The following is a 27,392-nucleotide window of genomic DNA, read 5'->3' as shown; positions in this document are numbered from 1 at the left end:
ACAAATGTGACAGGTAAATAATAAATGGGCCAGTGGTGGTGGAGACAGCAGTGAGGTGAATGTGCCACCACCTGCTGGTTGCTTGCTCCCAAGTAAATGTGTTTAGGATCAGCCCAGCAGCAGCAGCACTCTTTCATCCCAGCAAGCAGGAAGGTGCCATGATGAGCTGAATGCATTTAAAACATGAAAGCCTGCATATGCTCAAAAGCTTTCTCTTTTATCAGCTGCCAACTTATTTATTCTTTGGCTCTAACATACCAAGAATTTACAAGTTGTAAAATTGCATTCAAAACATGTGTATGTTGAGATGTGCATTTTTCAAAAATTTATGGATTTTCACACTTCAGTTAGTGGAGGGGAAGTGCACACTTTTCAAAAATAGGCACAGAAATGTGCTCATTTCCTGTTTGAAATCTGCACTTTTCCTGTTCTACCGAGCCAAAAAACAGGTTGAGAACAAAACCAGGAGCAAGCCACAATGTGCTTGGAGAATTTGGGCAAGCTCGAAAATTACCAGTTCTCCCATCCATATTGGATGGATTAGAAATCAAATTAACCAACGAACTGCAGGAAAGCGAAGCCCCACAGGGTGGGATGAAGAATTGTGCAAGCGATTCACACGCACACGCCTGGCTCCCTCCAGCGGCCTTGATGTCCTGCTCATCTGGGCACACAAAATATGCAGCCACGGCACCTCCCTGCACAATTTATTGAATGCCAGTTAGATCACACACCCCTGCCGAGGGAGAAGGGCAGCGCGAGGGGGCTCGGACGTGTCACGCCTGTCTCTTCTTCTCCGTCCCCGTCGCCCTCATCTCGTGCCACTCTGGAGGCTTGCTCATAGCTGATGGCCAGGGTTCGAGCAACACAGCAGATCATCCAGGTGAAGCAGCAAGCCGAGAGCCATGTCGCCCGGGTCAGCCGGCCCCCCAGGTTCCAGCAGCAGCCTTTCAGCAGGGACAAGCCACGGGCAAGCCAAACCTGCAGGCCCTGGCAAGCGGAAGGAGGCAAGAGCAACATCAGCAGAGTGCTGCTGAGCCAGGGCTCACAGGGCCAAAGGCTCTGTGACGAGCAGATGCCATCTGCCACCCAGGTTCCCCCTCAGCTTAGCTCAGATCCTCACAGTAGCTGGGAGGAAATGCATTTTCCCGCCAATGAGATACTGTTCCTTGTTGTGATGCAAAGTATTTTGGGATGGCGCAGCCTTGAGTAGGCAAAAGGGGACCATTACCAGGAAGGGGCAATTTGGCTACGGCGGGGCGCAGAGTGTTAAATCCATTCTGCCTGCGTCTCACACATTGTCAGGTGCCTTTTGTTCCATCATCTGCTCACTGACAGAATCGGACTTTTTTAGGGATGTACAAGGATTTCATTCCTGTTAGCAAATGTGCATTTGGGCAAGTGTGCATTGGCACAAATCAGCCCCCCAAAATGGTCCACAAGTCTGCAGAACCCACACAACTCAGAAGAAGCCAGTCTGCTGAGGGATCTGCAGGTCAGATTCATAGACGTCTGAAATCATTTGAAGCATTGCTATTTCTCCAACATCCCTGGGTTTGAGCCTTAGTAGCAATGAAACTAAAGGTACAGACTAAAGTATCACCTTTTCTTCCCTCAGTTAAGGGGTGTGCTAGACAAGAAGCAAAACCTCCAGGATTCAGTGCTGGCTATTCCCCCCTCCCCAGCCCCTGCCACCTCCCTGCACCAAATCTGACGCCGCGGCCTTCTCCATCTCCTCTCACCAAGCCTTGTAGGAGCAGCCCCCAGCCCTGCTGCTTCGCTCCATTGTGAACTTTCCAGGCAAGCAGCAGCCCCATCATGCAAGCCAGGAGGACATTTTGCACCCAGCAGAAGAAGAAATCGATGACCAGCTCCAAGGAGGCGTGGATCCAGCGCAGGAGATCCCACTGAATCTGTTTGAGGCAGAAATACCAACCCAGCAGCCCCACCCACAGCGACAGCAGATGGAGGTAAAAGGTGCTCAGCCCTCCTTGAACCACCCCCTGCAGGCTCTTGGCCACAGCGGCTGGAAACTGGGGCACCGACTCAGGAACTGGGCAAGAGGGCTGCCCATCGGGGTGGGTTTGGAAGATGTCTGGGTCCATTGGGAGGAAATGACACAGCAGTTTGCAGGCTCTGTGGATAAAGGAAGGCAAGGATCCAGTCAGTTAGTTAGTTATATTTATTCCAGATAAATTCTGTACTGCTTTTCATTGAAAAAAATCCTGTCACACCTTCTTGAGCAGCACTTAATTTTGCAAAGGAAACACATGTCCTGGTTATTACTGGTATTCCATCATAACTTTTCCCCCTATGAGCACAAGGCAGTCTGAAGGGAGTGCTTATGCTTCCTTTTCCCATCACACAACAACCCTGCAAGGTAGGTTAGCACGGAAAGATAACAACCGACCCAATACTACCTGGTGAGTTTGGGGATTTGGAGGCTGGATCTCCTTGGTCAAATATTTTATTCCCCCCACCCCACCCTGCATCACATTGCTCTCTGATGGCTAGAGGATTCCCTTTCTTTACAATTGTGGTTGGGTGGCTTGTGTTTATTGAGTAATGGGAGAAATGTGGCTTGCCTTGGGTACATATACCCTTCCTTTACACCAGTCGTCTCTAACATGGCGCCCTCTAGATGGGTTGGACTACAATTCCCATAATCCCCAGCCAGCTATGCTGGTTGGGGATTGTGGGAGATGTAGTCCAGCACATCTGGCGGGCACCAGCTTGGAGAAGGGCTTCTTTACAGTAAGCCTGAGTATGTGCAACTGTATTGAACATCTATTTCCCCCCTGTTCACCACCCTCTGTGCCTCACTTGTGTTGCATTTTAGATTGTAAGCCCCTCCGAGCAAAGACCTGCCATCCTTTTGCTCTGCCCAGCACCACTGATGGCCCTGTGCGAGCCATCAGTAAAGGCTCTTTGAACATGATCAATGGCATTATGTTTTGGTCAGCCTCTGAGGCCCAGATCACAGGCCCTCCAGTCTAGTCCACCAAGGTGGCTGGCCCAAGAAACAAGGTCTTCTTGGTGAGGGCCCCATTGCACTGGAATTTCCTCCCATGGGAAACTTGACTCCGTTGTGTGTTTTTCTAAATGGGTTCTACACACCTGGTTGCTTACATCTACTTTGGCCTCATTTATTTGAAGTAGGCCCAGGTTTTTAAATAGGGGGGCGGGATTTAACTGTTAGGTTTTTTTAAAAAATATATTGTTGGGTTTAGATGGTACCATTGAATTGTGGATATTTATAATGATAGTGCATTTTTGTGTAGCTGTTTTATAATGAATTTTAGTGGGTAAACTGCTTTGAGGGGACTATACAGATTAAATATGGTACATAAATATTTATACCATTAATAGATGGGTTGGACTACAACTCCCATAATCCCCATTAACAGTAGTAATATTTATATACCATCTTTATATGCTATTCATATTTTATGTATTATTACATTTATATCCCTCCTTTTTTCCTCTTGCAAGAGACCCCAAAAGGCTTACATGGCCCCCCTTGTCTCCATTTTATTCTCACAACAACCCTGTGAGGTAAGTTAGGTTCAGTGACTGGCCCAAAGTCACTCAGCGAACTTTGCGGTGGAGTGGAGACTTTAACCTGGGTAAATGCGTTGGGTAAATGGTAAATGGTACCTGGGTAAATGGTAACCTGTCCAATGCGTTCGCCAGTACACACCATCCTGGCCCCTAACCACACACCATTCACCACTAACCCTTAAAGATGGCATATAAATTTTAATACTAATACAAAGGAGGAGGGGGGAGGGGGAGGCATCCTGGGGCACATTAAAAACTAATAAAATGTATTATGGCATAATCAATCTGCCTCATTTGCGAGGGCCCCTGAAAGAAAGGGGGTTCTTATACTTGGGAGGGGGGCACACACATGCCTTCCTGACCCAAACAGGTTACAGGCAGAATGGAAATCACGCTACTCGTCATAAGCATATTCCATCCATTCTGCTCAGTCGCAGAACCTTTGCTCTCAAGACCGGAGGGAAGGAAGATTATTCCCACGCGGAAGTTTGCAATTATGAATCTGGTGCCTGGATTCTTTCTTCCCCTCCTCCTCCTCCCCCCAATCCCTTTCCCTTTTGTGCCCTTGGATTGTAAGCCCTCAGGCAGGGGCTATCTTGTTATCTCTCATCTTTGTAAGCCACTCTGTGAGCCTTGGCTGAAGAGTGAGGTAAAAAGAAATGTTTGGAATAAAATAAATGACACAATCTCTCCTGTGCGTAGCAAGGAGCAGGCCTGCGCTAGAGGCCGGGCGGCGCGCAGCCGTGGCGTGGCCTTTTCCTTGGGGAACTCACCCTTTGCTCTCTGCAGCTCAGCCACGCAAATTTCAGAGGCTGCGCTGCTCCCAGTGGGGGCAACGATTTGTGCCGCCGGCTGCAAATCTTGCTCCCAGCTTTGTGATGCAGCGGTGATGTCACACTGTGAAAGTGACATCAGCACGATGTCACCGCTGCCCAGCCCCCAGGCTCCACCGTCACCTTCATCACAAACCGGAAGGGCCAAGCGTCCGTCCTCTGGGACTGGCCCGCTGGAACCATCTCGTGAGTCATGGAAGAAAGAACTCAGGCTTAGTTCTGAAATGACACGACGACACCATCTCACTCGACAGCAGGGTGTCCAACCGCAGGACAGGGGTCCCGTCCAGCCTTCTGGCTTTCCCTAGATGGCCCTGCCCCCTCCCCTGGCCCTGCCCCCAGCCCCACCCCCTCTCCCCTGACCGCCAACCATTTGGAGGTTTATTTATTTATTTATTTATTTCTATACCGCCCAATAGCCAAAGCTCTCTGGTCTCCAGGCCCTTGTGTGGGCTTCCCCTTCTAAAAGGCAGAAATGTCTCCCCTAAGGCTTTGTTACTGGCAGCGAGAGCGTTAAACTAACATATGCGAGCACTGGGGGGGATTTGGCCCTACCCCTTTTTGCCTTTGGTCCCGCACACCACTGGAACGCGGCCCGGAGAGCACCTCTGAAACTGAATTTGGCCCCACTGGACTCCTGGAAAAGTGCACCCCACTTAGGATCACAGAATCCTAGAACAGTACAGTTGGAAGGGGCCTGCAAGTCCCTCAAGTCCAACCCTCTGCTCAACACAGGAATCCAAGTCCGAGCATCCCTGACAGGTGGCTGTCCAGCCTCGTCTTGGATGCCTCCAGGGTGGGAAAGCCCACCGCCTCCCTAGGTCATGGGTTCCGTTGTTGTATTGCCCTAACGGTCAGGATGTTTCTCCTGATGTTCAGCCGGAATCTGAGCCCATTCTTCCGTGTCCGGCACTCTGGGATGATCAAGAAGAGATCCTGGCCTTCCTCTCTGTGACCACCTTTCAAATCCTTGAAGAGCACTATCCTGTCTCCCCTCAGTCGCCTCTTCTCAAGGCTAAACATGCCCAGTTCTTTCCGTCTCTCTTCATAGGGCTTTGTTTCCAGTCCCCTGATCATCTTTGTTGCCCTCCTCTGAACTCTCTCCAGTTTGTCTTTATCCTTCTTAAAGTGTGGTGCCCAGAACTGGACACAGTACTCCAGATGAGGCCTAACCAGTGGTGAGTAGAGGGGAACTAGGACTCCCCAGGATTTGGAAGCTATGCTTCTATGAACGCAGCCCAAAACAGCATTTGCCTTTTGTGCAGCCACATCCCATTGTTGGCTCATATTCAGCTTGTGATCGACAACAATTCCAAGATCCTTCTCGCTTGTAGTGCTGTTGAGCCACGTATCCCCCATCTTGTAACTGTGCATTTGGTTTATTTTTCCTAGGTGCAGAACTTGGCATTGATCCCCATTACATTTCATTGCTGTTTTCTGCCCAGCGCTCCAGTCTATCAAGATCACTTTGAATTTTGTTTCTGGCTTCCAAAGTATTAGCTATCCCACCCAGTGTTGTGTCATCTGCAAATTTGATCAGCATCCCCTGCACCTCCTCCTCCAATTCTGTAGCCAACTCTGGATCCACCTGATAGTTGTTTCATCTAGCCCACTTTTTGTTAGTTCGCTAATCAGGATATCATGGGGCACTTTGCCGAAAGCTTTGCTGAAGTCGAGGTATATTCTGTCCACAGCATTCCCACAGTCCACAAGGGAGGTGACCTGATCAAAAAACGAGATCAGAGTCGTCTGGCAGGATTTGTTCTTGACAAATCCATGTTGGCTATGAGTAATCACTGCATTGTTTTCAAGGTGCTTACAGATGGATTGCTTTATCATCTGCTCCAGAATTTTCCCAGGGATTGATGTCAGACTGACTGGTCTGTAGTTCCCAGGTTCCTCCTTCTTACCCTTTTTGAAGATAGGGACCACATTAGCCCTCCTCCAGTCATCTGGCACTTCCCCCGTCCTCCATGATTGCTCAAAGAGAATAGACAGCAGTTCTGAGAGTTCTTCTGCCAGTTCCTTTATTACTCTAGGATGCAGTTCATCTGGCCCTGGAGATGTGAACTCATTCAAAGTACGTAGGTGTTCCTTGACCATATGCCTATCGATCTCAAGCTGCAATCCTGCCCCTTCAGCCTGTACTTCACCTTTGTCGGGGGGTCATAGACCCTCTTTCAGGAGAAGACTGAGCCAAAGTAGGAATTGAGCACCTCTGCCTTTTCTTTGTCATCCGTTTTGCCATCCTTATTTAATAGCTGAACCACCATTTCTTTCCTCTGCCTTTTACTATGCACGTAGCTGAAGAAAGCCTTTTTGTTGTTTTTAGCATCCCTCGCTAACCTCAGCTCGTTCTCAGCTTTAGCCTTCCTGACGCCATCCCTGCAATGCTGTGCTACCTGCCTGTACTCTTCCTTTGTTGCTTGGCCTTCTTTCCACTTCCTATATGTGTCCTTTTTTGTTTTCAGGTCACCTTGAAGCTTTTTGTGAAGCCACATTGGCTTCTTCTGTTGTCTTCCACCTTTTCTTCTTGTTGGAATGGTTTGTGATTGTGCCTTGAGAATTTCCTTTTTTAAAAGCTCCCACCCATCTCGGACTCCTTTTCTCGTTAGAGTCGCTTGCCATGGGACCTTACTGATCATTGTTCTGAGTTATTAAAATTGGCTTTCCTAAAATCCAGGGTACGCATTTGACCGCACTCGGCTTTTGCTTCCCTTAGAACCAAGAACTCAAGTACAATGTGGTCACGTTCCCGCAGAGTTCCTGTAACTGCTACTTGATCCACTAAGTCATCTCTGTTGGTTAGGATCAAGTCAAGGATAGCCGATCCTCTAGTTCCTTCCTCCACTTTCTGTAGGAGGAAGTAATCAGCAACACAAGTCAGGAATTTCCTGGAGGGGCCATGTTTTGCAGAATTTGTCTCCCAACAAATATTGGGGAAATTGAAGTCCCCCATTACTACTACATCATGCTTCCTTGCTTCCTCTGTTGCCCCTCCCCCCCCATTAGGCCCCACAAATGTGGGCTTCAGAGAGTCCTGCCTTCCCTGCTGCCACCCTGAATGAATAATGTAGGACTGTCCAGGGAACTGTTGCCATGGAGAGAGGTACCCAAGTGCCCTGGTTGCCATGGGAACAGCCAAGGATCTCTGTCATCCCAGCCTTCAAAGATGCTCAGCAGTGCAGCTGTCCTTTTCATTGTTCTTGACAAACATGGATTTGTCAAGAACAAATCCTGCCAGACAAATCTGATCTCATTTTTTGGCGCAGAGTGGTAGGCGGCAGTAATGCAACCAAAATTCTCCCCATGACCTGAGTTCGATCCCAGCGGAAGCTGGTTTTCAGGTAGCCGGCTCAGGTCAGCTCAGCCCTTCATCCTTCCGAGGTTGGTAAAATGGGTACCCAGCTTGCTGGGGGAAAGGTAATTAGGACTGGAGAAGGCAATGGCAAACCACCCCACTATACAGTCTGCTAGGAAAACGCCAAGGAAAAATGGTGTCCCTCTAGGGTAATGATTTGGTGCTTGCACAAGAGGAACCTTTCTTTTTTAAGCTCCCTTGTGGACTGTGGGAATGCTGTGGACATCATATACCTCAACTTCAGCAAAGCTTTCGACAGACGAAGTGCCCCACGATATCCTGATGAGCAAACTAGCTCAAAGTGGGCTAGATGAGACAACTAGCAGGTGGATCCACAGCTGGCTATAGAATCGGACTCAAGGAGTGCTTATCAATGGGACCTTCTCAAACTGGGGAGAGGTGACGAGCGGGGTACCGCAGGGCTCAGTCCTGGGCCCAGTGCTCTTCAGCATTTACCTGGGGAGGTGGTGGCTCTCCCATGCTGGAGGCGTTCAAGATGAGGCTGGACAGCCACCTGTCAGGGATGCTCCGACTTGGATTCCTGCGTTGAGCAGGGGGTTGGACTGGATGGCCTTGTGGGCCCCTTCCAACCCCACTATTCTGTGATTCTCAAACAGGGGCCTGCACTGTGGGCGAGAGGGGAAAGGGGTTCCCAGTGCAGGCACTGAAAGGCAGCGGGGCTTGATCCTGCCCTACAAAGCCACATCGAACCCCTGGCAGTTTTGTCTCCTACTGTCGTGGCACTGTAAAGGTAGGCCTCTGGGGCAGATGCTCAGGGCCCCCTCAGCAGAATGAGCCACAGGGTCCCCAAACACAGCAGAGAGCACAGCCTGAAGCAAGCTGGGTACATCTCAAGAGGAGCCCCACGTCCCATGCCCGAAAGGCGACTGGCCCATCTAAAGTGATCTAAACCAGCCTCCCCCAACGTGGCACCTCCCAGACGCATTGGACGGCCAACACGTTGGCCATGCTGCATGGGGATGACAGGCGTTCTAAACCAACACATCTGGAGGGCACCAGGTTGCGGAAAGCTGCTTAAGATACCGGATGGTTTAGGGGGCGCGTTTAGACAGAAAAACGTCTATGCTGGTTGGGGCATGCTGGGAGTTGGAGGCCTTTTTTCCGTCTAAACCCACATAGGATTGCGCCCTTAATGTATTTACCCCTCTGCATTACTCAGAAGCGAGGCCCACCGCAATCTACGCACCCTGACCTGGGAGTAAAGCCTGCGGAACCCAGTGGATTCTTACTTCGGAGTAGACAGGCAGAAGCGTGGCCCCGCGACCCTGCCCCCCTTTTCGCCTTACGCACATCCCGGGGCCAAGGCGGCGCCCGCTCGGAGGGGCGGAGGCCCGGCGCGCGCTCCGAGCCGCAGCCTTCCGCGCCCGGCGCGCCCCGCGGTGCGCGGCGGCACAGCCCCGCCATCCCCCAGCCCGCCGGGGTGGCGCGGGCGCTCGGGCCGGTGGCCCCGGGCTGGGAGACATCCGCCCTTCCCGGCGCGGGGCCCTCCAGGGGCTTCGGGCGACACGGGCCGCGCGGGCGGGCTGCCGGGAGCCGCGGCCGCAAGCCCCGGGGCGCACCGGGCTGGGCTCCGTCGGAGAACGCGCGCGGGGAGCCGCGCGGGCCTGGACCGCGGGCCGGGCCGGGCCGGGCGGCGCCCGCGTCCTGCGGGGCCGGGAGGCGGGGCGGGGCTTCCCGGGGGCCGGGCCGGGCCGGGCGGCCAACGCGGCGCCGGGGAGCGCGCCGCCCACGCCGCCGCCATGGCCGCCCGCTCCGGCCGCAGCCTGGCCGAGGCGCGGCGCCGCGTCGCCGAGGTGCACCGCGGAGCCGATCCGGAGCGACAGCTGCGCTTCTACGACGGCTGGGCCGCGGAGTACGAGCAGGTGCCGCGCCGAGTCCCGAGGGTCGCCCTCTGGAGCATGTGCAGAGCGGGGGATGCCGGCAGCGCTCCCCGGGCGGGGCGGGCGTCAGCTCAGATCACCCTTCCCTCGGCCGCCCCCTCCAGATGTGCCGCTGCTGCTGCTTACTATTATTATTACATTTCTGTACCGTCCGGTAGCCGAAGCTCTCCGGGCAGCTCACCCGCAACGGTTAAGACCGCAAAGTACGAGATAATGAAATACAGCATAAACGTTTAAAACTGCAGTAAAAAAACCCACTACTAATAACCAAACAGAAGCTAGCAGCAGTTCAAAGATTTAAAATAGGGTACTGTATTTACTATAAATGTTTAAAATACTGTATTTCAAGTACTGGATTACAGTTCCTGTAATTCCCCACAGGCTGCGGATGATGGGCGTTGCAGTCTAATGGGGGGGCGCCACCTTCACTGGGAAGTCTGGTTCAGTTGGCTTTAAAGGCAGGGGAAATGAGCAATGCATGAATAGGCTTCTCTGCCATATTACCTAAGCAGAACCTCAATGTGCAGAGACAGTCTACCAGTTGCAAGGGGGCAAAGTGCAGAAGAGGGTTCATGTCGCCCTTGTGGCCTTGTTGGAGGCAGCTGGCTGGCTACCATGGAAAGCTGGACCCCTGAGCAGATTCGCTCCCTCGAACTAATTTAGAAAAGCTGTTTTATGGCACAATCCTGTGCATATTTAGACAGAAAAAGTCCTCCAACTCCCAGCATTCCCCCAGTCAGAATGGCTGGCTGGAGAGTACTGGGAGCTGGAGGACTTTTTCCTGTCTAAATATGCATAGGATTGCACCCTTAATATCCTTAATTTAAGACCCGGAACCTGTGTAGCAGTATTCCACAACTGGGTGCCCTCCAGATGTGTTGGACTGCAGTCCCCATCATCCCCAGCTGGCATGGCCAGTTGGAGTTGTGGGAGTTGCGATCCAACACATCTGTAGAGCCATCAGTTTGCCCTAATAAGTTGGCATTAATAAGTTGGCATTAACTAATAAGTGCTCTAATAGTCCACTGACACCCTCCAGATGCTTTGTACTACAACTCCCATAATCCTTGACCATTGGCTGGGGCTGACAGGAGTTGTTACCTCAAACATCTGGAGGGCCCTAGGTTGTGCCACATTCCAGGGTGGAACATAAATGTAAACTAATCTAGATGAATTAGCCCTTAACCATAATTTTGGATATGGGTGGTAAAGGGTGTTAAAAGAGTGGGTTTCTCCCCACACCATAATCCCTCGCAGTGGACAAGCCAGAGCGAGGAGTTGTTCGTATTAATAGTGGAAGTATGGATTACTCAGGAGTAAAGGGGTGTGATTTTGAGCTCCATCAGCAGGAGCACCACCTTGCCGTTGCTTTCCATACTCGACCCCCATCTGCTCTCTCTTGCTGCTCCCCGGATCCTGCCTGTTTGGGGCAGGTGGGGTGGGGGGAAGGGATCTGAATTTGCCTCCATCACAGCCAAGGCCCTCTTGGCCCTAGAGAGCCCAGAGCCCCGGTTTCCAACCCAGGACTGTCCTCTGGAACATCTGGAGCAGAGCCATAAATGAAAAATACAGAGTGTTCTTTTTGGACGTGGGAGGCCAAAGGTTCGAGTCTTGGCCATAAAGTTCTGTCGGCAGCCTTCAGCATATCTCTCTTTCTCTATTTTTGTCACCAATATCCTGTTTGATTAGATGTCGTTATTATTTTAACTCTTTTATTAGTATTTATTACCAGTTGATTATTAGTTGAAACCTGATATCAATGTGAAGGATGAAATGAAACAAGCCAAGAGGTTAATGCTACTTGGCGGGTTGTTGTTCCCCTGTGAGGCCTGTTTCTGGTCTGTTCCTGGTTGGTTCTGGCTCAGCTGATAAGTGACGTTGCAGCCCTCATTTGGAACCGAAGCCAGCATTTTATGCCGAAACATTTCACATTTTAAAAACTGTTTGTTTATTAAAAAAGAAAACTTCCTAAAATGTATACACTGGATGCACAAGTGCTGGTGGTTTATTGTAGTTTGGAGTGGATCGCATGGCTGCGTATCAGTTTATTCTTTATTAGTGGCTAGAAGGGCCAGCTGGGAGATCCTCCATTCAAACGACTGACTCCTTTGTTCTCCCGTAGGATGTGGGGGTGCTGGAGTATCAGGCCCCCCAGCTGGCAGCTGCCTGCCTGTCCTCTGCTTTTCAGGGACCCCCCAAGGAAGCTCTGGTGCTTGACGTGGCCTGTGGCACAGGACTTGTGGCTCAGGAGGTAACCAGCCAGGGGAAAGGATGGGCAGTCCAGGAAGCGGAGTGTCCAAGGGAAGTGGGAGTGGCCATCTCGGGAACCCAAGAGGGACAGATGTGTGTGTCCCCTGCCCGAAGTTCTGCACCCCTGCTACAGCTTTTTTAACAGATTAATTAACTGATCACTTCTGCATAATTTTGCATGCTGAGGCTGCGCAGTTGGATAGGCTAAACCAGCCCTCCCCCAGCTGCTGCCTTCCAGATGTATTGGACCGCGGGGCTGGGGATGACGGGAGTTGTAGTTCAACCTATCTGGAAGGCTTGAGAAAGCCTGCATGACTCAGTTAAATGCGACACGCGAGCCAAGTCCAAAGTGACCGTGGCGGATTCAGGCACCACCACTGGAGGGGACCCCTGTTGGTCCACTTGACTGGTTGCTGGGGGGGGGCAGATGGGGTTCCAGGCCAGGGTCATGTGACTTATGCTGTGTGTTCTAAGCTTCAGGCAAAGGGGTTTCGCCACCTCCACGGCCTGGATGGCAGCCAGGGGATGCTGGAACGTGCCCGCAGCAAAGGGCTGTACCAGGAGCTGCAGCAGTGCCTGTTGGGCCATAAGGCTCTCCCAGCTCCCGAAGGTAATGAGGGGACCACGTTTGGCCCGGAAATGGGTTAGAGATGGAGGGGAGAATTTGGGTGGGGATGGCTGGCGCCCACCGAGAAATCGAGGGCCCGCCTTCCTGCAGCTAATCAGTGCTCCTCCTTCTGCCCAGGCCGCTACGATGCTGTTGTGATTGTGGGGGCGCTCAGCGAGGGACAGGTGCCTATCAGCATTGTCCCCGAGTTGCTTCGGGTCACCAAACCAGGTAGAGCTTTTACTGGAGGGACCCGGGTGCAGTGGGGGCCGGGGGGCGATGGTGACCGGGCCAGATTTCAGGTTTTGTTGCTAGTTTATAAAGCCCTGAGCAACTGTAGATCTGGTAACCCAAGAGGCCGCTTTCTCCCTTATAGACCCATTTCATCCTTCAGGTCATCTGGTGAGGCCCTCCTGGGTGCCACATCCTCCTGAGGTCGCTCCACGGTTGTTCAGAGCAGGGCATTTCACGTGGCGCCCGCTGTGTGGAATAATGAGATTAAACATGTGCCGACACTTCGAGCCTTTCTATACAATGCTTTTATTGTGCACTCATGATAGCTCACTCACGGCAGTTTGCTGGTCATTTACATGATGTTGTCCTCCTCCAGGGCCTCTCCCGTGCTTTGCAACCATTACCGCATTTTTCCCTAATGAGGAAAGCCTTTTCTTATTTAGAAGTGGCGAAAGGAAACTCTTGTGTAATTGTACAATTCCGCTATGCCACAGTGCCATCTTGTGGCTGTATGATGAAACATATAGAAAGGCAGAGAAACAAAACCCCTGGAAGAAAGCACATGTAAAGGAGCCAGTCTTACTCCTCTAAAGAATCTGGAAGCAGAAGCCTCTGTAAACGTGCGGGATAAAAGCCTCATGTCGAAATGCCCTTTTTATCGTTAGGTGCGTACTGAAGACCCATCTGTACACAACCTTGTAGTTTAGCCTACCACCTTATGGATATGTGTTTATTTATTTATTTGACTTGTACTCCACCTTTCTACCAAAAATGGCACTCAAGGTGGCTTACAGTTGCTAATAAAACTTGATAAAAAAGTAATTAAACAATTAAAAACACAACAGTAACAGAATAAAATCAGCCTCCAACCCAACAGACCCATTACATGCCAAAGGCGTTCTTGAATAAAGCGGTCTTTGCTTGCCAGCAAAAGGAGAGCAGAAAGAGAGCCAAGCATGCCCCCCACCCCCATTGGGGGAGAGTTCCACAGCCATGGAGCAGCCTCCGAAAAGGCCCTCTTTTGCATCACCCCCAAATCTGCCTCTGAAGGTAGTGGTCTCGAAAAAAGGGCCTCTCCAGAAGATCTTAAGAACTGACAGGCTCATATGGGAGAAGGTGGTCTGTCAGATAGCCTGGACCCAAGCCGTATCAGGCTTTATAGGTCATAACCTGCACTTTGAATTCTGCCTGGAAAGACACTGGGAGGCAGTGAAGCTGCTGTAACAAGGGAGTCACCTGCTCCCTATAAGCAGCTCTGGTCAACAGTCTGGCCACAGCATTCTGGACCAGTGGAAGTTTCTGAACAGTCTTCAAAGGCAGCCCCACATAGAGCATGTTGCAGTAGTCCAACGGGATGCAACGAAGGCATGTGTGACCATGACCAGACGTGGGCATCCAGGTTCAGGGCTGAGTCCAAGAGTCCACCCAAACTGCGAGCCAGAGTCTTCAGGGGGAGCGTGACCCCATCCAGCACAGGCAGAATCCCCCTTCCCCGATTTGCACTTCGACTGACGAGCAGCACCGCTGTCTCATCCGGATGAAGCTTCGGTCTGCTTGCCCTCATCCAGTCCATGACCGACACCAGGCACAGATTTAGAACCAGAACGGCTTCCTTGGATTTGGATGGAAAGGTGAGATAGACCTCACCTAGGTGTCATCAGCATACTGGTGGCACTGAACCCCAACACTCTGGACAGCCTCTCCCAGTGGACATGTGGCAACGATATATTCTGTATACTGATTTTTACATTGCTATGACTTGAGTACACCACTTTGAAACCTGTAGATGTCAGCGGTTTATCGATACCGGTATATAAACAAATGATAAATATAAAACCAAGGCTAGCCCATGGCTGGGGAACTTATGCCCCCACCCAATGTTGCTATACTACAACTCCCATCATCCCTGGCTATCTGCCATGCTGTCTTGGGCTGATGGGAGTTGGGGTCCAAGCACTTCTGGGGGGGCGCTGGTTCCCCAGGGGTGATCTAGTCCAACACCAGGTCTCCATCAATGGTTGTCCAAACACCTGAAATGCGAAGAGGCACAACCAGGGCATGCAGATTCACTGGGAATTATGGGAGTTGTAGTTGATGGATTAATTTTGCTTGTTACGCTTGTTGAATTGTTTTTATGCTTCTATTAGATTGTATTTAGGGTGCTTCTAGACGAGGTCTGCTTCCTTCCTTCCTTTAAGGTGCAATCCTATGCATGTTGAGACAGAAAATAAGTCCTACAAGTCCTAGCATTCTCCAGCCAGCAGTGCTAGCTGGGGAATGCTGGGAGTTGTAGGACTATTTTCTCTGTCTAAACATGCATAGGACTGTGTCCTCATTCATTTTGCTTATGACCTTTCTCTACCACCCAATACCCATCACAAAACCATGCTTAAATACAAAAAAAGAATGAAATGTGATATAAAAACCAAAAAAGTTTAAACCAACAGTAAAGCCAAAGTAAAAACCACCAGCTGCTTTCATCCTACAGTTGACCTGCCTCAAACCTAGCACTTTATTTGGGGGTGGGCAGATGTTACCATTTTCCCTTTGTAACCCTCGCATGTTTTCCCACTTCTGCTTCCGTCCTTTTTCCTTGCCAGAAAACAAAATTCGTTAAGGAGGAAAAGACAGAACAGGTGCTCAGTGCCTTTTGATGGGTGGCGCTAGGAGACTGGGTAGACGGGATGCTGGACTGGGTAGACCATCAGCCTGACCCTGCAAGGCGTTGCCCACGAATCTGTGGCCACTAGGTGGTGCTGCTGCCCTGGGCACTTTCTCACCAGGGCACCAGGGCAGCGGCAGCAGCGATCGAGAAGACTGATGCAGGCAGAAGATTTTGCCGGCTTCTAGTTGCTTGGGCAGCTCTCCCTTGACAGGTCTCAAATATGCCCCATTCAAGGGCTTATAAAAGCGTCTCCCCTGCTGTTGGGGTACAGGTGCGCAAGACAGAAATGCCGCTTAAAACATGCTTCTATCGGGCTTTTGACGTCGATTGACAGCCCTGCAGGGAGGAGAATTTACAGTGGCGTTTGGCGACCTTCCTGCGTTTTTTGTACCACCTCCAACATGTTCCCTCTTTGAACTGCATTTTTTACTCCCCCCTTTCCCCCCACGAGGTTGCGCACATCTGGGAATACCCTCTCTCCCCTGCATGGAAGTGTGAGCAGAAAACCCGGTCAGCTTCACTTTCCTCCTCTGCTCTTACCCCTCTTCTCTCCAGTGAAACTGACGGAGAGCCGTCTCGCCCCCCTGCCCCTGCCCCTGCCTTCCTTGCAGCTTCTGGCCCTGAGCGTGGCGTGTGGGGAGTTCCAGGAACACTTGTGCCTCTGCAGGAGTGGGACGGGCACCCGTGGGACTGGCTGTCCGCTGCCCTGGCCAGCTAAATCTTGTGCCCTCCTTGTCTGACGCAGGAGGCTACCTGTGCCTGACCACGCGGGACAACCTGAGCAACCTGTGCTACAAGGCCAGACTGCAGCAGCTGCTGGATGAACTGGAGCAGCAAGGATTGTGGGAGAAGGTCACAGTGCAGGAGGTGGAGAAGTGGGAGAGGGCAACGTCTGGGCAGGAATCTGCGCTGGGCTGGGACTACATCTCCGGCGTGGTCTATCTGTATCGAAAGAAGAGAAGTCTAGACAGCGACCAGTGAGGCCTCCCTCCTCCTCTTTCTGGGCTACCCCTCGTGGTGGGCTCTGGCTTGAGCTTTACTGTCCAGTAGCTAACAAGAAGGGCCCCATGGCTTAGCTCCAGAACCTGTTTTTTTTTTCCAAGCCAGGACTCAGTTTTGGAATATGTGAAGCAGTAATAAAGCAGACCGTACTTTGGAGCATGTGCAGAGTGCCTTTCTTTCACCACTAAGCAGCCACCCTAAACCCCAGACATGTGCTTTGCTTCCAAATTTGGACCCTGACAGGTTTCCTTAGGGTCCTTCCCAAAATCAGGTTTTTGAGCGATCAATGGATGGGTGTGTGGGGAGGGGGGAACTCTCCTTCGTAGCCCCCGTTTTTAAAGGTTGGAATTCCATCCCTTTTCCTGCCACCGAAACTCTCCCCACAATCCGAGTTCGATCCCAGCGGAAGCCGGGTCCTAGGTAGCCGGCTCAGGTTGACTCAGCCTTCCATCCTTCCGAGGTCGGTAAAATGAGTACCCAGCTTGCTGGGGGAAAGGTAGTTAGGACTGAGGAAGGCAACGGCAAACCACCCCGCTATAGTCTGCCAGGAAAACGCCAAGGAAAAATGGCATCCCTCTAAGGGTCAGCAATGACCCGGTGCTTGCACAGGAGGAACCTTTCCTTTTTTCCTTATAGCAAGAAAGTGCCACTTTTGCCCAAAGAGGGTGTTTCTTTTGCTGTATGGCAGCAAGCAGGGCCGACCCAAGAGACATTGCTGCCCGATGCAAAGAAGACGACGGCCCTCCAGTTCCATGTACAAAAAGCCAACCGGACTGGCAGGTGAATCTGTCTTCGACACTGAGGAGGGGCCAGCATCCTCCACTGCACCTGGAGGCAGCAGGCTAATGGTGGGGAGCAGGCCGCCCAGTGCATCGGTCTCCCCTCCACCATCTTGCTGCTGCCTCCCAGCATCTGCCACCTGAGGCAACTGCGTCACTGGGCCTAAGGGCAGGGCCGGCCCTGGCCGTAAGTGCTGGAACGAGCAGGTATCTCCTAACCCTGTGTCTGGGTTTCAGTCATTTTTCCTCAACCTGGTGCCCTCCAGATGTTTAGGACCACCACCCCAGGATGCCTGACTGTCAGCCATACTGTAGCTAAAATCTGCCCACCCTGGCCTGCAAAGAACGGCTCAGGCGCCTTCCTGTGCAGGAAGGACAAGCAAGGGGGGACATGGGAGAGGTTCCTGAAATGGTGCACAGCGTGGAGGAAGGGAAGGGTAGAACTTTCGCTCACATTCTCTGATCCAGGGATGGGGAAGGTATGGCCATTCAGATGCTGTTGAACTACAACTCCCATCGTCCTTTATCCTTCACCATCGCTGTGCTGGTGAGGGCTGAAAGGAGCTGCAGTCCGACAACATCTGGAGGGCCCCACGCTCACCCCCCCCCTTCGCTAACCCTCTTTAAGACAAGGACACTGGTTTGCCTGGTGAAATCAATCGGCCAAAGGCTCAGGGCAGACGAGAACAAGGACCGTACCACACACAATTCACTTAAGGGATTTGCTGCCGTGGGGCGGGGCGAGGGCCACTGGCTCAGATCAGCCTTCCTCAACCTGGTGCCCCCAGATGTTTTGGGCTTCAACAGCCATCAGCCCTTGCCCACATGGCCAATACTCAGGAATGCTCGGAGTTGCAGTCCGACACATCTGGAGGGCACCAGGGTGGGGCTGAGATGGCTTTAAAAGAGGATGAGGCAAATGCATAGCGATGGAGGGAGAGGAAGAGAGTGGGTGCATGCCTGCCTGTCATGTTGTCTCCTCTAGGCATACGCGACCTCCGTGTCCACGGGCAGCCTGCCTCTGAGTGCTCCTGGCGGAGGAGCCACAGCAAGAGAGGCCTCTTGCCTCCAGCTGCACTTGCAGGCTCCCCAAAGGCATCTGGCTGAGCACTGCTGGAAACATGACACTGAGCCTGTCTTCTCATTTTTACTGGGAGAAGAGGCCTGGCCTCCCCCCTTTGCTCTGATGCGCTTCCTCCGACATGTCCCTGGAGCTGGCGAAGAGCAGAAGGGCCCATCCAGCGCAGCAGTCCGGTTCACAGGAGCGGCCAGCACAGTGCCCCTGGGTGCTCCCAAGCAAGGCCTGAAGGGGACAGGGGCGTCTTCTGCGTCGGCACGCGCGCACTCGTCGCCAGCGTCTAGCGCTCCCTCTAGACGTGGAGGCTCCACGGAGTTTGCGGAGGCCCCGAGTCTACGGTAAACCTCGCCTTGCCCAAGCCAGCTCCCGGGCCAAGGGGGGGCGGGCTGCAGCCCCACAGCTGAGTGTGATGCCTCCTGACTACCAAGGCAGCTGTCAGAGGGAGCAAGGCAAACCTTGCCTCTGAGCACGTGCGAAATGTATTTCACCACTGAGTAAACACACAGTGCCTCCATACATGGGGGATTATTGGGTAGGGCTTCTCAACTGTCTTGTGAGCCCCCCCCCACCCCCAAACCACATATTGGGTACTAATGTGACGCTGCCAAGAATGGTTAAAGGCCCTCGCAGGATGCACAGGTTTCAGCGGGGCGGATATGGGTTTGGGCCTTGGGGCTGCAGCTCGGCCGGGGGCACAAGCGCCATCCAGAGAGTGGCGGTGATGTGGGGCAGCAGCAGACAGGCATGACGGAGCAGCACCCAGGCGGCCGCTGCTCACCACTTATTTCTTCTTGTTTTAAAGAGCAGTGTATACGTGCCAGCCAGAGGCTTGTTGTACTTTTACTCCTTCCCAAGCAAACCAGAGCAACAGACCACATTTTATTGGTGTAGTCAGGACCGTGCTATGATTTCCATGAACTTAAAATGCAAAACTGCACATGCTCAGAAGATTTCTTTTTTAACAAATCGGGGTTGGCAGAAACGTTTTGTGTGTGTGGCCATGTGTGTTTGCTCTTAATGGATCAGTAATATAGAAGCAGTTGTAAAGGGTGGAATAGCGGACAGCAGAAGAGGAATGAAGTTGTGATCTGAAGTAATACACATGGCATCGTCATCATTAAAGTTATGTGTCATTTCCAGGCTGAAAGCAATTTACACACACAAATACAGAAATACACAATTAATATAACAAAATGAATCCAAATCAATGTAAACCATAATCAGCACAATAATACAAATAAAAATGAACACCAGAAAAACCTAATCTAAAAATAATACAATAGGAAAAGTGTTCCTCCATAGTACACAAGAAAATAATGGGGAGGGGTTAAGACCATTAAGTCCAGGGTCTAAAATAATCTAGCTGTACCTCTGACAGTTCCTTGGGGTGGAGGAGACATTGGGGTCGTGACAGTGGAACTGGCTTAAGACCGCAATCCTGTGCACGCTTAGGCAGAAAAGAAGGTCCTTTAACTCCCAGCTTTCCCCAGCCAGAAAATGTCCTGCAACTCCCAGCAAGAAGAGATGGTTCAGAGGGAGGGAGACTTCCAGTAAAGAGCCCGGGTGCCTTAGCCAAGTGGAGAATATTGGGCCACACACACCCTCCAGAGAACGATGGATCATCCTTTTAGATCAAGGCCCCAGATAAATATTGCCTCCCCCATGGGATCAATAGTGCAGTTGGGTGCAGCTTCCTTGGTGGAAACTCCCCACTAGGGAGACGGTCCCCCCGCCCCCCCACCACTAGAACTAAATTGTTCCCTTTGAGACACAGCTCCCTTTTTATTTATTTTTTAAAAGCAGAGGTCATTAAAGTTTCATTTTATTTGTATTTTGCAAAGCTCGCAAGTTTCCTCATGTTCTTTCGAGCTGAAGTGTTTGATTTAAAACACCAAAATACACAAACTGGATCATGTGAGTCCCTTTTTATATGCAGCAAACATTACTGGGGCTTTCAAAAGCTGAGAAAAATACACTTTTACAGGCCTTCTCTGGACTGTGAAAATAGGCGGATATGTGCAAAAAAAAAAAATCCAACCAAGCCCTGCCAATGAGATCGTTCTCTGGAAAGATGGAAGAACAGGCAGAGGACTTTGCTTTTAAGGCACATTATCAATATAGGAGCAGACCAATTCTTGGGATGCCGTAAAGCTTTCCAAATGTTATTGCATTTGCCCTCAAACAACCCTGCGGGGTAGGTCATAATGACCCCCATTTCACAGTGAAGCAAGGGAGGTTGGGAAGAATGACCACCCAAGCTATACGCCACATTTGTTTATTATTGCCTCAGAACGTTTTTACCTTTTACCGGTCCGTGCCAGTGGCAGGGCGTGGACGCAGGCCCCTGCCCGCAGTTGACTGGATTGCAACTTTTCACAGGCGGCTTTTGCTGCGACTAACAGCAGCGCGAGCGCCCATTCTTTTGCCACCTCTGCTGCCATGTGTGGCTTGTGGGGCATCCCCACCCTCGCCGACTTAAAGCTGCTTTGTGCCTCCTGGCCTCCGGCTTAGATAGCTCTGAAGGGGGACCAGCCAAATTCGTGGAAGAAGAGCTGCAGAGGCCAGGCAGTGGCTGGGCCCTGCGGGAAACGGGATGCTGACTTAGGCGGTCTTTGGCCTGGCCCAGCACGGCGCTCTTCTTCCGCCATTCCTTTCCCCCCCGAGAGCCCTGTGAGTGAGCTCTCACTTGAGGGGGGGGGGCTGAGCAGTCTCTGACAGAGACTCCCGGGTGCCTCTGCCCACACCAGGGTCCCTGGCATGGGTGGGGCTGGGCATGACAATTGGCATAAAAACGATATACATTTGCCACATACCTGACTGGCCCTGAATGGCAAAAATATACAAGAGGGAAACAGTGGTGTTGTTAGGCATTTGGGGGTAGGGATGTATGAGAAATTAATTTCGATTTCTGTTTTTTATCAGGATTTACCCAGATTTACCTGCTGGTGCAAACGCAATCTGCAGTCAAAGTCTGTACCTTTCCGACCTTGCAATGCGATTTGCAGATAGCGCACGTACATTTCAAAACTGCATATGAAAAAACGTGCTCGTTTGAAAAATGCGAATGAACATACTTTAATCAATGGGAGAAGGATGGAAACATTTGGGAACACATGGGAACATACCCACAAATTTTCATGCAAAAAGAAAAAAGCAAAGATTGCAACTGGATACAGACCCGAGCAGGAACAAGCTTTGAGTTGGAACCTGGACAACTTCGGCTATCTCAAGGTTTGCTCATATGCCGTCCCTATTTGGGGGCCCTCCCGCTCATTCTGCTGCAGGGTGCCCCCGGCCCTGCCCCAAAGTCCGGCACTGACAGCGCTGCTGGAGGAAAAGCGCATGACGTTTGGCCGGCACAGGCTTCGCCTCAGTACCACGCGCCGCACGGGTGTGTGTTCTGGGTGGGCGAGAAGGTGTGTCACTGGCCCTCTGCTGACACCTGCACCCCTCCGTGCCCCTCTCACGGGTCGGGCCAAGACAGCGGTCAGACGTAGTCCTTCCGGGCGTAGCTGCCTGAGGCGGCGTGTTTGTATCTCGCCGGGTAAGGCGCGGCACCCGCCGCCGGTGGGGAGGAGCAGCACAGCAGCACTCCGCCAAAGACCGAGAGGGCGCTGGCCGCCCAGCCCACGTAGAGTGCGACGCCCAGCTCCCGCTTCATGGCCTCGGGAACCAGCGGGTTGTAGAAGTCGCGGACGATGTTGCTGGCCAGCCAGGAGACAGGGATGAGGAGCGCCAGCCCGGCCAGGAGGAACACCGCCCCGGCCACCGCGGAGACTCTGGCCTTGGCGCCGCGGCCCGCCACGCAGCGCGTGCACTCGGCTCCAGCAATGCCAGCGAGCAGGGCCAGGATGGAGGCGGCGATGGAGACCACCGCCAGGGCCCGGGCGGTCTGCAGGTCAGCCGGGAGGTCGAGCAGCGAGTCGTAGGCCTTGCACTGCATCTGGCCGGTGCTCTCGTAGACGCAGGCCATCCACAGCCCCTCCCAGAAGACCTGGGCCACGACGATGTTGGAGCCGACGAAGGCCGTCACCTTCCACATGGGCAGGGCGCAGGCCAAGATGGCGCCCAGGCTGCCCAGGGCGGACAGCGCCAGCCCGCCCCCCTGCAGGGCCTGGGCCGCCATGGCGCGCTGCCTGCTGCGGGGAAGCAGCGTAGCGACCGGTTAGGTGGCAGTGGCAGCGGGGGGGCATTCTCGGGGGAGCCCCTCTAAGCCAAGCTTCGCCAGCCGAGTGGCCTCCACATGAGTTGGACTATACCACCCAGCATCCCCCAGACAGCACATGCTGGTTGGGGGATGCTGGAAGGTGTAGTCCAACACATCTGGAGGCTGCCAGATTGGATAAAGCTGTTCTCATGGTGCTGGCTGTGGATGGGACGCCCAAAGAGGGCATTCAACCTTCTGCGCCAAGGACACTTGGCGCCTACCACAGGGGTGGGCAAATTGGGGCCCTCCTGATGTTCTGCCTGACAACTCCCATCAGTCTGAGCCAGCACATAGCCAACGGTGAGGGCTGATGGGAGTTGTAGGCTGAAACATCTGGAGGGCCACACATTGCCTGGCCCTGTTCTCCCACGACAAAATGCCCTTCTCCTACCCTCTCTGCCAGTATTTCATCTCGCCAAAGGCTGTGGTGTTTCCCCAGCGCCACCACTCCCAGCCGCCCCAAAGTCTCCGGGTCGACTCTGCCTCTCTCCCTTGCTTGCCTGATGCCGCAAACTCCCTCCCAGAGCCCCGTGGATCGGCTGCTCCCTTAAATGCCTCTGCCTGTCCTCCCTTGCTTCTCCTTATGCCTGGAACCATCTCCCAGAAGCTCCCTGTGATGTCACGGTCTGTCTGTCTGTCTGTCTGTCTTTCTCTCCCTCCCTCCTCAAACCCCCTCTCGTTTCTTTCCCCCACCTGAGTTTCTGCCACCGCCACGGCACTCACTGCTCTTTTCTCCCTTCCCTCTTTCCTTCTCTCTGCATTGTCTCCACGGTGTAGAAATGTCACCTGTAAGCTCCTTGGGGCAGGGGCCTGTCTTCTTTGTTGCACAACTAGATAAGGCACTACATACAACAACAGAACAGAGCCCAGGGTGGAGCTATGCAGATGAAGAGGTGGGGCTATGCTGATAGGAGCAGGCTCGGTTCCCAGTGGGTGGGGTCCCTCTGGGGAGGGGGCGGTGCCAGCCTCCGCCCGAGGACATCCCCGTTCGGGGGAAGGGCTGCTGCTCTCCCTTGGGCGGTGAGAGTGGGGAATGAAACTGCCCCTCTTGGGGACACCACTGCACTGCAGCCCCCTGGCCCTCTCCGGAGGGTCCCGCGGCCCTCCCTCTAAATGCCCCCCCATCGCAGCGGCCAGCGCGTCACCCAGTGATGATAGCAGAAAGCGCCAGCTCCGGGTTTGGAGAGCCTTTGGGCAAGACGTCCTCTGTGGGCCCCCTCCCTCCACAACTCCTCCCTCACCACCATGGTCCCCAGCTGCTCCTGCGCCTCCGCCGCTTTCTCCGCACTGCTCCCTCCTGCTTGCTTGGCAGGCAGAGCGCCAGGGAGCCAGGAGGCCGCGGCATCTCCCGCTCCTCCTTCTCAGCACCAGTGTTGTAATAGGCCGGTGAACAAGCAGGCTGTGATGGGGAAGAGCAGGGGCAACTCCAGGGGGCTCCTGGCAGTGGGCCCCTGCTGGGGGGTGCGCCCTCAGCAAGTGCCCAGCCCTGCCTACCCTTGGTGCCAGCCCTGAATCAGCCAGCACTGAAACCTCTACCTTTGTCCCCCCGACTAGACCGAGGCGCACAATTTCTCCTTTTCATCATTTGTTCTACAATATTTACCTTTCTTCTTCTTCTCTTCCTCCTCCTCCTCGCTCCACTTCCTCTTCTTCCCAGATCAAAGCTGAAATGATGAGGAATGTGAATTTTCTGTAACCCGCTGGCAAATCTCAATCTGCACCCAGGAACCACAACGTGCACTCAGCACGGAGGGACAGCTCCCCCTCGAGCATGGAGGGAAATAGCGGCGCAGGTCTTTGTAAGCCGTGTCCCCACGCTGAAGGCTACACCTGGCGTCCCTGCAGTGGGACAGGGTAGGAGGCAGCATCCACTCACTCCGCCCAGCCCTGCTTCCGAACAGGTTTGTGGATCAAGCTGACCATCACGGGGTTCGAAGAAACAAACTATCTGGCACGTTTACTCTCACCGTGGACTCCTGACTTCTAGAACAGGCATAGGCAGTTTCCAGTGTCATAGGGTCGACTTTGTGGGGGGCTTTACTAAAACCCAGCGGCCCACCAGCTAGGAGCAAATGAGCCAGGGGCAAAATAGTGGTTGGCGAAGGGGAAGCTGGACTCAAAATGGCGGCTCAGGCAGAGGGAACTAATGGCCCACAGCCAGCGGGGTGACAGAGGCAGGGCTCCCGGAGCCAAATGGCTTTTTGGTTAGCCAGACGATGGCCTCATCTGCTACCCCGCTCAGGCCTCCCTGTTCCTTCTGGGCTTAGCTGCAATCCTCACGGAGCTGGTGGGAAATGAATTTTCCCAGCAACAATATACTGATCTCTGTTGTAATGCAAAATATTTTGAGGTGGCTTCATAGAACAGTCGAATCATAGAATAGTAGGGTTGGAAGGGGCCTACAAGGCTTGGTCTGGAATGGGCAATTAAAACCCATTAGAATACAGAGAGAGAGAGAGAGTTGGATGGAAGGATCAATGCAGTTGCCTGCATTTTTGGTCTCTGCTTGGGAGTGATATAGGGGCTGTCATCAGTAGCCAGGTGTCCTATTTTGTGGAGGACAGTCCTCTATTTGAAGGGCTGTCAGAGGACAGTGCTTTGTTTGAAGATGTCCTGTATTTGAAGAGCAAATAAAGAACCCGAAAAGGGGAGAGGTGCAGGGGCTTTTGCGTTGCCCACCCACAGTTAGAGCCTGGACAGCCAACTGAGCAGACACACAGCTCACCTTGTCGCCGTCTTCCACATTAGGGTGTGAATTGTATTGTATTCTATGAATTATACTTCTGTTTAGAGAAAGATCGAAAGACTAACAAGGCAGCATTAAAAAAATATATTTAAGCTAAACGTTTCGGCTTCCGCTCCCATCAGTAGCTGTGCTGTTATGCTTATATATAAGAGCATATTCAAATATTGCACACATCTGTGTCTGTCATGAGGGGCTCCTGCACCCCCAAATGTGCCCCTTCACCACTGCCCACTGCACCCCATTCGCCGTCACACCAGGATGACCAGCACTTACAAGTACACATCTGCATCAGAGTTGCTACAGAGCATGGAAACTGGCAGTCTTGTTTGGGGCGACGGGTGGCAGGGGGGCACCTTCCTTGTCGTTGCTATTGCTGAAGAGTTGAAACCAGAACCCCTCACCAGTCTACAGCAACTCATCTAGCTGTCTACAGGTAGATCCTGATCTACCTTCTCCTCAACCTCTGTCCTAAAATAACTGCAGCTGAAGCACATTGGGACACATTTGCTATTAGATGGAAAGTTATGGAGCGGGGGAGGGGGTGCAGTGGAAGAAGTGTGTAAAGGAAGCAACCTGCTGGCACCTCTATGCTTATTTGTGTGAATTTGCACACAAGGCACATCTCCAGAGATCTCCAGTGTACATTTGTGCACGCCAACCACCAATGAAAAAGAACAGAGTCTTGTGGCACCTTAAAGACTAACAAATTTACTTTGGCATGAGCTTTCATGGATTATCAGATGCATGGAGTGTTACCAAGAGTTTCAGGTGCATATGCACCATGGGGGGGTGGAGGTATCCCCAAAAGGTGAGAAAATGGACAGTGATGTAGGATTCCTGCTAGTGATGGACAATGCAAAGGATTACTGCCATCATGTTCATAGGTGTGAGAGCATGTGCACGTTGGACACTCAGATATAATGTATCTATTATTCTCCTCTATTCCTAGAAGACCCAAGAGTTCCTCACTCTTGCATCTAGCCATAACATTGAGCAGTCATCCCCAAGCTGGTGCCCTCCAGGTGTGTTGGACTACTCCCATCATCCAGTCAGGTGCAGGGACCAGAAAACTGGAACTGCGCCTGATAAACTGTTACTGTTGGAGGGAGTGTATAGTATTGTGGCACGCTAGCCAGGTGGCACCCTCCACTTCAGCTTTGGATGTGATTGGAAGAAATTGGGGTTTCAGGTGCCACCCCTATTCTACATCCCCAGCTGTGTAGTCTCCAGGAGTAGACAAATTGACAGGGGCAGGTCTCCCTTCATTTTGAGAGGTGGTGAATCTCTGAGCACCAGAAAGCGGGGACCACGATCAAGCCTGAGGCCTCATGCAGCACTCTGCATCAGTCTTTCAGTGGGGTGGGGGACATTCTGCATCATCTCTTTGGCTTTGATTCCCGGGCTGTGGGCAACGTCATGGACAACTGCATGGTGTAGAAAGCCTCTGAAAAGGTGATATTGACCCCAAACAACAGGGAAGATGGGAGAGCAGCACCAGGAATGTTGGAGGTGGAAAACCCTGAGCCTTTTGCCCTGTGCTGTAAGAGCCATGTGCTAGGCAGTGAAAATGCATCACTGCAAAATGCATCCTGGATGGATTTTTGCCACCACTAGGAAGTTCTGACAAATTTATTCTGGCATAAGCTTTCCTGAACTATAACTCACTTCATCAGATGTATGGAGTATTCTGGAGCATTTTCGATTTATATACAGCACATCTGGGCAGTGGCAGTGTGTGTGTGGGGGGTGTTATAAACAGTAAGGTCAGAAGGAAAGGAAATGCAGAAAGTACTGATGGTGACAATCACATCATTAACAGTGGCCATTTACAGTGCACCTGTTGCTGATAACACAAATATCCTGGAACTCGGTAAGCCGATTAACACTAATGTGATAAAAATCCTTTATCCTGATCAAAGCCTCTGGTAATAGAATTAAACTTGCTGATGAATTCTAACTCCACCATCTCTCACTCTCATCTCCCTTGGAAGTTCCTTTCCTCCACAAAGGACACTATAAGGTGTGTCCAGGGAGGCTGAAGTGTTCTCCCACTGGACTTTGAATATTGTTGCAATAGACTACCAAGGCTACCCTCTGGAAATAGAAAATTCTGGTACTTCCTATCCATCCATATCTGACAGATTTCACCACCCCTGTCTTTGAGCCAA

At 52.3% G+C, this 27,392-nt stretch overlaps 3 protein-coding genes across 7 annotated transcripts in view; 1 reads left to right on the top strand and 2 right to left on the bottom strand.

Annotated features, from left to right (window-relative positions):
• Positions 1-220: 220 nt before the first annotated feature.
• LOC146335083 (uncharacterized) lies at positions 221-14,320 on the bottom strand. Its single transcript, XM_084822685.1, has 7 exons — positions 14,135-14,320; positions 12,191-12,824; positions 11,754-11,975; positions 9,838-9,895; positions 8,969-9,667; positions 1,743-2,136; positions 221-990 (listed from the first exon to the last, which is right to left on the bottom strand). Exons 1-7 carry the CDS (start codon positions 14,318-14,320, stop codon positions 727-729), a joined length of 2,457 nt encoding a protein of 818 aa, XP_084678811.1. The 3' UTR covers positions 221-726.
• Positions 9,481-16,576, top strand: METTL27 (methyltransferase like 27). 2 transcript variants are annotated; one of them, XM_084823107.1, is made up of 5 exons: positions 9,481-9,638; positions 11,779-11,907; positions 12,381-12,516; positions 12,652-12,744; positions 16,158-16,576. In XM_084823107.1, exons 1-5 carry the CDS (start codon positions 9,516-9,518, stop codon positions 16,391-16,393), a joined length of 717 nt encoding a protein of 238 aa, XP_084679233.1. In that variant the 5' UTR covers positions 9,481-9,515; the 3' UTR covers positions 16,394-16,576. The 2 variants fall into 2 exon arrangements, with proteins under 2 accessions (XP_084679233.1, XP_084679234.1); XM_084823108.1 differs by having other exon boundaries at positions 16,024-16,569.
• A 2,567-nt stretch (positions 16,577-19,143) lies between these two features.
• LOC146335077 (claudin-4-like) overlaps positions 19,144-27,392 on the bottom strand; it is a 93,772-nt gene continuing 85,523 nt past the window's right edge. For 2 of the 4 annotated variants that reach the window (XM_084822525.1, XM_084822522.1), the window contains exons 2-3: positions 24,082-24,142; positions 19,144-22,410 (exon numbers count right to left, since the gene is read on the bottom strand). In XM_084822525.1, the coding sequence (XP_084678651.1) occupies positions 21,759-22,397 (639 nt within the window). In that variant the 5' untranslated portion in view covers positions 22,398-22,410; positions 24,082-24,142 and the 3' untranslated portion in view covers positions 19,144-21,758. The remainder of the gene's footprint in view (positions 22,411-24,081; positions 24,143-27,392) is intronic. The other 2 variants (XM_084822524.1, XM_084822523.1) reach the window with 2 other exon arrangements.

The sequence above is a fragment of the Heloderma suspectum genome, chromosome 16 (genome assembly GCF_057233095.1).
Source record: "Heloderma suspectum isolate Gila_16-S chromosome 16, 16-S_ref, whole genome shotgun sequence".
Lineage (NCBI taxonomy): Eukaryota > Metazoa > Chordata > Lepidosauria > Squamata > Helodermatidae > Heloderma > Heloderma suspectum.
The sequence above is the reverse complement of the archived record's forward strand: the minus strand, read 5'-3'. Positions and strand labels throughout refer to the sequence as shown.

Coding starts and splice junctions, on each gene's coding strand:
- METTL27 (XM_084823107.1), top strand. CDS start 9,516: ATGGCCGCCCGCTCCGGCCGCAGCCTGGCCGAGGCGCGGCGCCGCGTC. Junction 11,908..12,380: donor CAGGACTTGTGGCTCAGGAG/GTAACCAGCCAG, acceptor GTGTGTTCTAAG/CTTCAGGCAAAGGGGTTTCG. Junction 12,745..16,157: donor GCTTCGGGTCACCAAACCAG/GTAGAGCTTTTA, acceptor TGTCTGACGCAG/GAGGCTACCTGTGCCTGACC.
- LOC146335083 (XM_084822685.1), bottom strand. CDS start 14,320: ATGGACTGGATGAGGGCAAGCAGACCGAAGCTTCATCCGGATGAGACA. Junction 9,668..9,837: donor TGCGGTCTTAACCGTTGCGG/GTGAGCTGCCCG, acceptor CACATGCTCCAG/AGGGCGACCCTCGGGACTCG. Junction 991..1,742: donor GGCTGCTCCTACAAGGCTTG/GTGAGAGGAGAT, acceptor TCCGCTTGCCAG/GGCCTGCAGGTTTGGCTTGC.